The sequence below is a fragment of the Bidens hawaiensis genome, unplaced genomic scaffold, assembly GCF_021521415.1.
Source record: "Bidens hawaiensis isolate Kalapana, Puna unplaced genomic scaffold, B.hawaiensis_p1.1 tig00016361_1, whole genome shotgun sequence".
NCBI classification, from domain to species: Eukaryota; Viridiplantae; Streptophyta; class Magnoliopsida; order Asterales; family Asteraceae; genus Bidens; species Bidens hawaiensis.
Window position 1 is genome coordinate 193,765 of NW_027492498.1, and position 9,567 is coordinate 203,331.

The window sequence follows — 9,567 nt, forward strand, 5'->3', positions numbered from 1 at the left end:
GAGACACGATACCACACTATGACATCCTTAAATATAATTTCTAATAATCTCATTATTATCATTTTCTTATGTAAAATCTTGATTATCACGATAACATTTTAAAAGTTGTTATTTTTATAATTATCAGACTAAAATACATATGTTAATTTTCTTAATTATTAACCAGTGGATTCTATTAGAGTTTATGGTCATTTTTATAGAAACAAAACCGATGAAATATAAACATCAAACATTGAGTGTACTCACGACAAATATCTTGTTTTTGATCTTCTCATGTAGCCTTTTCAAAACTATTTTCATGATCTTTCGGGCCGCTCATAACTTGCAAATCACTTCGTATTTACAAATAAACACATGTTCATAAATTACTTTTTAGGAGTACATGGACTCGAGTCTCCTCACTAATAGATCCAACGCTTCCTTCATCCAAGAATATTGACAAACTTCTTTGGCCTTTGACACGCTCACCCAAGCTCGCTGACGAATGTTTTTCTCAGGCCAAAAGTCGAGTTGCTCCTTAACAAGTAACGGAAACATGCACCCTTCGTAGTATGCATCATTCCCTTTGCTTTTGAAGCACCATTTACCCAATACTCCCTACAAAAGTTAAACAAAGATATGTTAATCCGGTGTTTAAATAGCGAAAAGAGCCACTTTTTTAATAAACAAGCTCTGGTTCTGTTAGTTTAAATAAGCGGAGCCTGATCCTTTCTATTGGGCTCAGGGTCAGCTCGTTTATGTCAAAATTGTTTCTTTTAGAATGAGAACCAACCTCAAGTGTTCCAAACACTCCGGCTTCCTCTACCGACTCTCTTAGTGCGGCCTCTTCGATAGATTCATCAGATTCCCAACCACCCTGTTAACGTTAAAAACATGTGTTAATTAAAAATATTTTTTTAATAAAAGGGTGGACACATCAGGGCCCACGCTATCTAATGCAGAAGTGTAAATGAGTCACGTTCACGGGTTAACCGGTCAAATTCATATACATGAAATGTATATATATATATATATATACCTTAGGGAACAACATTCCTTTGCCTTTTCTTTGTGCACTAATAACAAGAACTTCTAATGCATCTTCTGATCCCATATTACCACCTTTAATTCTGTAAGGTATGCACCTGCATCAAATTCAACACACTTAATATGAGTAAACATTATACTATTCTCAGCATTCTGTTCTGTTTCCCCAAATTTCAATCCATAAAATATCAAATTACGTGACCAGTTTTCTTCAAATCGATTCATACTTGCATTCAATATTGTAAGAATAAAGAATCCTATCGAGTTAGAAAAACTAAAACGCGCAACAGAAAGCAAAAACCTCGAATGAAACTATAAATAACAGAGAGAGAGAGAGAGATACTGACCCAACGAGTTGGCGTTGGTTGCGATTGTAGCGCTGCAATTGGCGGCCGCTGCGAGCAACCATGGATACCATATTATTTAAAAAAAAGGAGGAAGAAATGAAATGGGAGAGTGATTAAAGACGGTAAGTGAGAATATGGGATTGACGCTTGGTTTTATAGGTAAGGAATGCGGTGGGCATAGCGCGGAGGCGCACGTAAGAAGGAAGATGTGTTGGTTTGGTTGTATTCTTTCTATTTCTAAGTCCACGCTGCATTGCCATTTTCAACGATCAACTCCTCTCCCTCTGTTTACTTGTTCATAAACAATAGAATAGTCAACGCACCTACTCATCTATCTACTATTGGCAACGTGATTCATTTTATCATGAAACTTAATTTCAATAAAAATATATATGATTATGAAAATTGAATTGACTTTATTAAAATCCCAATTGTTAATTACAAATTATGGTGTAGTGAGTAGTGATAACTCTTTTTTAATAGTGTTTGGATCCATCACTAATACCCGAGTGAGTCTTTCTAAGACGAGATGTCAACCGTTTATATTGATTTTGACGCTCCAGGCCAGAATCATCCAAAACACCATCATGAAGGAAACTCACAACTATGGGAAAACCCCATTGAGTCAGGTTTCGACCCTGAGACCTCAAGGATCCCAAGTCTTAACCATCATAACAAAAACTAATAATAGTTGGAAATAATAAGTGTCTAAAGAAATGCATTGAGAAATGATAGATATAGAGAACTTTTTAACGAGATGGTGTTTATTTAACTTTCTCTATGGCTCCTTACTTCGACATGGTACATATATTTAATTTTCAGATTTTTTTTCAGACATATTGTTGATACCAAGTAGTAGCCGAAAATTTGATTTCGATCGTGTTTCCCCATGATAAAAGGAAATATGGGTAATCCCAGTAATAAAATATTCTTATTATAGGCTTTATTCATAGTTAGAAATATAGTGAAATTACCTTTCGTGATACACCCTTACTCCTTAGAACAAATGGTCTTCCATGACACCAAGAATATCTCTCTTCTCCATTTAAAGTATTTAAATTAAAATTTTAATATTGATGCATCAAATTAACTTAGCAAAGTCTTAACACATTATACATATGTATCAAATGCGATTACAATATGAATACTGAATATTTTTCTCTCTTACTAATATGATCTCTATTGTAAAATGAAATGTTGCTGGTACACAAGTAGAATGATGTGTAGATGGGTGAATAGATATTTCTAAAAAAAGGCTAAATTTTCGTTTAAAAGTATATTTTGATTTTTAAATAGTAAAATGGCTATGCGAGTGGTGATAAAACTATTCTAAATTTTCAAACTAGAACAATATCAAGAATTCTAAACAACCACCCCTTAGACGGTGCGTTGTGGTCTTGAGACCACCAACTTCAGCGGGTGGCGCGAGCCACGTCAGTGGCGCACACCACAACAGCTAGTCGTGAGTGTGGTGGCGTGGGTTGAAGTGAACGTTGGGCCTCAGATTTCGTGATTTGACCGTTAGGCTTGAGTTAAAACAAAAAAAAAACAAAAATAAATTTACCTATATAAACCCCATCATTACCTTTAATAAATTACAAACACTCTCAACTCTCTCTACACTACAATAAAAGCAATATTATTTCATATTCTCATATACATTTTTTTGCAAAGAGCTGGAGGCGGCGGAGATCGGGAATAAATTTGCGTTTTTATTCTTAAATTTGCATTTTTTCATAGGATATTTTTTCAGTTGTATTTTTTAATGTTTTTATTATTATATAAATTATTTTTTTAGTTATATTATTATTTTATATTAAAAAAATAAAAAAAATTAGATAATTTGCTGAAGCCACCGTTTGTCTGGACCACAAGTCCACAAGGCTCAGACGGCTTCAGCAGTGGCTTCAGCGAGTGTCCAATCAGCACTGCATGACACAATATTATTGGATGAATTCGGAGCCAAACTTCAGCGACAATACACAGTCTTAAAACAAACTAGGTAGCGTCTTTAAAGTTTCAAAAACAAAAACTTATTGAGAACTTTGATGAACATGCGCCTAAACTATACATTTCGTATTGACCAATGCTTATTTGGTAACGAAGAATGAAGAGCCTCATCTTTTATATAGATGAGATTGAGATGAAATATATTCATCAATTGTTATTTTCACTAAACCCAAAACTTAACATATAGTGAACCTTGTAGCGTCTTTAAAGTTTTAAAAACAAAAACTTACTGAGAACTTTGATGAACACGCGCCTAAACTATACATTTCGTATTGACCAATGCTTATTTGGTAATGAAGAATGAAGAGCCTCATCTTTTATAGATGAGATTGAGATGAAATATATTCATCAATTGTTATTTTCACTAAACCCAAAACTCTACATATGTTTATTTCTGATAAGTAAACCTTATACATCCCGTTACCTTGTCTGTAGTGAAATTGTTCATTTATGTTTCATTCTTATTTTGTTACCATGTATGAATAAAATGTATTATTAATTTGTTTTGTTTGCTAGAAAAGAAAGTACAAAATAATAAATAAAATTGGTGGTGAGTGGCGGTGGGTGGAGGCGGGTCGCGGTGATGGGCGACAGTGGTGGGACGCGGTAATGGTGGTTAGCGGGGACAGGTGGCGGTGGTGGGCGACATGCGATGGTGGTGGTGGTTGAGGCGAACCTGGTGACGGTGGGGGTGGTGGCGGCAGTGTTGGTGGTGGTTGGTGGCGGTGGTGGGTGGGTGACGCTGACGGTGGTGGAGGTGATGTAAGGTGAAAGAAGGAAGTAAATTGGATGAAAAAAAACCAGGGTGGTGGATAGAATGAATTAAATGGACTAGGTAATGAGTGATTCTTTGGTTAATCGTTAATTCCATTCCATTAACCAATCAACCACCCATTTTTCTCATAACCCATTATGTCGGTTAATGGACATCATAACGTAATCATAACCAATCCATTATGGCGGTTTCGATTAATCGGGTTTGAAGGTTATAACGAGTCGGTTTGGGTCGCTTAACCGTAACCAAAACAATTTATTTGCGCTTAAAATTTTGGTACTATATTACAAAAAACGACATCGCATAGTCCAACCAGATATATATCCATAATATTAATACCAAATATTCAAAAGAAAAAAAAACATCAGCATATAATCCAACAATGAAATTCAAGTTAATTCAATAACAACATTGAACCAAAACCATCAAAATGGTATATTCCGACCATATGTTTGGTGTAAGTTAGCCTAAAACATATTGTTGGTTACTTGGTTAAATAAATGGGTCGTTTCGTTTCCGGCGATTTTGTGACATTGGGTTCGTTCACCGAAAAAGAATGGGTTCGCTTGTTAAATCGTACCTATAATTATATATAAAATCGAAAATGAACCGGGTTCGGCCGAGCCCGGTGTCTTCTGTGTGGCTCCGCCACTGTATATATGTGTGAACCCTCGGGCAGACAAAAGTGAAATTGCACTAATTTTGACGTTACTTTACTAATCTCGTGAAAATAACGTTAAAAGTGGCGGAAGGTTAATCAGGCATCATGTGGTGGCGTTGATAGCCGAAAGACAATGGTACATGCACCAATCAGCAGGTGTCCCGATGATTGAGTGTTATATGTCTTATGTCCAAGGCTTGATGCAAAACTACTATCAAGCCGGGGGTCTCACCGGAAGCAGCATTTCTATCCCTATGGGGTAGAGGTAAGGTTGTCTACATCTTACACTCCTCAGACCCTATCATAATTTTGTTATTGATGGGATATACTAAGTATGATATATATATATATATATATATATATATATATATATATACTAGTTTGATCCTCCCGTGTTACAGGAGTTTATTTAAGTTTTTGTTTTTAATCGTTTTGTTATTCTATAATGATTTATTTAATTTTTTAACGTAATTTTGTTTTAATTTAATACATATATATAGGAAAATTGGATTTTAATAATCCCAACTTAATGCATTTGGCCGATAATAATCCCAACTTTGAAAATAGCTGTCACTAGTCCCAACTTTCACCCTATTTGTTTTCATTGGACAACCGTTAAAAAAACTTAACGGCGTTAAGTTTTTTCGAAATTTCAAATTGATATTTTAGGGCTTTTGATCGGAATGAGGATACGAGTCGATTAATGTAAAACTTACCTCCAAACGGTGGTCCAAACGACTAAATGATGCTTCAATTCCGGTGTTTAAACTTTTAATTAACAAAAATCAAGCTGTTTGAAGCGCCATTTCAAGTTAAGTTTTACATCAATCGATTCACATTCTCATTCCGATCAATAGCCCTAAAAAATCAATTTGAAATTTGGAAATAACTTAACGTCGTTAAGTTATTTTTAACGGAGGTTCAATGAAAATAAATAGTGTGAAAGTTGAGACCAGTGACAGCTATTTTCAAAGTTGAGATTATTATTGGCCAACTGTATTAAGTTGGGATTATTAAAATCCAATTTTCCTATATATATATATTAGTTTCTTATTATATTTTTTTAGCGTCTGGGTATTTCAATTGAGAAGTGTAGGTTTTTTAGATTTTTAACGAACAAATATAAACGAACACGAGTACGTTGATTTTTTTAAATGAACAAACATGAACACATATATTTGTCTAATGAAAAGGGGGCATTGATGTAGTTGACGATAGTGGGTAGTATCGGAGGTTAACCGACGATGAAGATGATGGACCAACAACGGAAAACATGTAAAGGCGATAAATTAAATTAGGGTTTGATGATGAAAGTGTTAACAATATATAAGATCTTATAACCCATTTGAGTTCTATTAGGGTTTGGTAAAACCCATAACCTGTGGAAATTATTCTTTGATGATTAAGGGGTTATTTCACAAATAAATGAGATGTTATAACCCGTTTAAGGGTTATCTGGGTTTGGTGAGACCCATGACCCGCGAAAATTATTGTTTGATTATGAAAGAGTTTCACAAATAAATGAGATGTTATAACCCATTTAAAGACTATCTGGGTTTGGTAAGACCCATACCCGCGATTTCGGGTCAAATGCATGAGAAACCTCCATTTAGAATTCAAGCAATCTGGTTGCTCTAGAGAATTGGGGGAATAACCTGAGAACGACACATAGGATTTCATGGTAGACAATTATATAGATAGATATATGTATATATATATAGTGATTTGGTCTTTGGTGGTATGTTGATCATATCGGTTGGTCATTTAGTAATATTGGTTTGGTGTTCTGTCTGTAAAGTGGTGCTCAGTGACATATCAATACTATATGTTCGGTGATATGTTTGTGAAACAACCGTTGATGACATGCCAACAATGATCTATCAGTGAAAATGCCGTCAACCATTCGTCTTTGGTGGTTCGTCGGTAATATCCATCGGTGAATGTTATGTTGGTCATGATCGAGACTCAACACTTAGTGATATGTTGGTAATAACCTTTACCGATGTATCTTCACAAAAGATCATTGTATCCTCACCCATGGATAACAACGAATTTTGTTTGCTATCAAATTCCTATGATTTACAGTGCTGATTTTGAATTTTTTTTTTACTTGTCGTAATAATCAAAAACAAAATTAAAAAAAACCTAGTGGTTTAAAATATCATAAATATCAATTTCAACTGAAAATTCGAAAACAAAAAAATAAAAAAAAATTCGTATTAATTGGTAGAATAAAGTCTAATAAATGATTTAAATTTACTTAAAAAAATACCATATTTATTCTGAAGCCTAGGAATTACACGTTTTCATTGTAACCAGTATTATTAGTTGTGGCCATGCAAGGGCCAACACAACCAATAGGTTGTTCCAATATTTAGCCGTCCAAAAGTCTAAACCAACGACATTTCATTTAATGTTACATCCATGATATTAAATGCCCATACTAATGTTCGTTGAGCTTTTCTTTAATATATACACATCTGGTGGAATATCATATTCGAAAAATTCGGTTTGAAGTAACAGAATTTTGATAGCAAAAACGCTCTAGTACTCGAATCATGGTGGTTCAAGTGAACCGAAAGGAAAGCTCAGACCAAAGTGATATCATAAAGGCGGCCGCATGGGCATGGTACGAACGTGGATCATGGTTCGAGCATAAAACTATTAAAGAAACTGATTTTCGAAGGCCACAAAATTACAAGCCTAAGCCGACAAGGTACAAGATCGAAGCTATGAAGCAAACACAAAAACCGTACCATGAGTCAAAGGTTGTTGACTCACTTTTGGACATGTATGAAATCGAGAGAATATCAAGGGAACTTAATTGTTACATGGAGTCTAGTAGGGTTGCTCATCGGTCTAGGTCGATAGACGGTGGTGATCGTGGCAGCCGGAGCATGGTGTCCAAGGAAACAAAGAGTAAAAGAACCGGTAAGAAGCATAATTACTGGGGTTGGCGGCGACACGGGATAGTGTGTGGATCTAATAGTGATGATGGGTGGATGCGGTGGTGGCTGGAGTTAAGAGTTTTCGACGAGCCACCGTTCATGGTTGATTCGGATTATGGTAGGTTATAACTACTTAGGTGTTCCTATACGGTATTATGAGTTGTATCTTCAACAGTTTCATATATAGTATTTACATTTTGTGTTTGTTGCATACAAATAATAAACCAATCTGTTCAGATTATAATAGATGTAGCCATCACTAACTAACTTTTCTTTTTTGAACGGCACAATCACTAACCAACTTCTTAGGTATTCCTGTATGATATGAGTTGTATCCTTCATTTTAAGTAAATGTTTTAGTCAATATTATTAACTTTAAATTGCTTTTTGTTGTTTCTCATTAACAGGCGTACAGTTGGATCCAAAGTATATATGTGTTACGGATGAAAAACAACATGACTAGTACGTGTTCAGTGGTAGTCATACATGAAACTGAACAGAAATACTAGTGTGCTCAATCGGGTTAAATAGTCCCACTAAATGTGTAACGTACCAAAGTAATTATGATTATATTCTTGCCAAATAAATGTTTTGGGTCTATTGGTGTATTCATCAGCATTCATAGACGTATTTTGAGCAAATAGTTTCAGATAATTATAGACAAGGATAGGAAATATCAAGGGTAGAATGCTGAAACAATGAGTCAATGACAACCCCTAGATATCAATAAACCTTATGGCTGAATATTTTGGAAATCCTTGTACGAGATTTTGAAAAGAAAATGATGAACTAATTAAAAAATGTTTTGTAAAGACATTGGTGAGTAAATCCTGATTTAAAACATAATATTTTATTCAACTTTACAAGTTGATTAAAGAAATATATTTCTATATGCAAACTTTGAAATAAATTAAAAAAAAGTATCAACTATTAGTCACATATTTAGATTGACTCTTGAGTTAAGGCTGGTGCGACAATTCAAAAATCTGGTTTCTCTTTGGAAATCTTGACGAATAAGTTCTATTGAGACGGTGGTGGTGGTGGCTATACACCTTTGTATGTTAAATGTTAAAGTTCGGGTTTGAGATATTAGAAAATTACTCATTACCTCCTTAACTTTCATACATTAATCCATATTAGAAAATGTCTCACAAATAAATTCCATTTATTTACTTAATCATCAACCTTATCATATTTCAGGATGTTAAACAAAAACCACTCATTCATCCGCATCTTCTTCCAAACTTGATACACTATAGTCCTCTACCACCTTCTCCTCTTAGTCCCCGTCATTTAAACCATCGTCAAAATCCAACACCTTGTATTTTGGTCTTCTATGTTTGCTAATCATGCTTTTATTTGTTCTTAAATAACTATTGAAGCAACCACCTTTACCATTGCAAATCAACATTCGAAATGGTGTCAAACCATGGCCGAGAATATTTAACAATTGTAAAAGATGGTTGTTGGACACTTTTAGCGTCATGCTCTAAAATCTAATGTTATTGAAAGTAAGTGGGTGTACATGATACAAAAAATCAATATGTAGTTTTTATATGTTATATGGCTCTCTATCTTGCTAAAGGTTTTCACCAGCAACCTGACATTGAATTCAATGAAACATTCACTCATGTGGTCAAGTACACAACAATTCAAGTGGTCCTTTCACTCGCTGTAACACAACAATAGCCTATTCGCCAACTTGATGTTTGGTTGGAATTTCGACGTAGGGATCATAGGAGAGTGTACATCTAAAATTGTTAGAATGATAGAGAGATTATTTGCTTGGAAAAATATTGG

The 9,567-nt window shown here is 34.6% G+C and overlaps 1 protein-coding gene across 2 annotated transcripts; it reads right to left on the reverse strand.

Moving 5' to 3' along the window:
* Nucleotides 1–299: 299 nt before the first annotated feature.
* Nucleotides 300–1,493, reverse strand: LOC143551289 (nudix hydrolase 17, mitochondrial-like). Of its 2 annotated transcripts, none has more exons than XM_077041756.1 (4): nt 1,374–1,493; nt 1,019–1,124; nt 773–856; nt 300–597 (listed from the first exon to the last, which is right to left on the reverse strand). In XM_077041756.1, exons 1-4 carry the CDS (start codon nt 1,442–1,444, stop codon nt 373–375), a joined length of 486 nt encoding a protein of 161 aa, XP_076897871.1. In that variant the 5' UTR covers nt 1,445–1,493; the 3' UTR covers nt 300–372. The 2 variants fall into 2 exon arrangements, with proteins under 2 accessions (XP_076897871.1, XP_076897870.1); XM_077041755.1 differs by having other exon boundaries at nt 300–593; nt 769–856.
* Between the last annotated feature and the right edge of the window lie 8,074 nt (nt 1,494–9,567).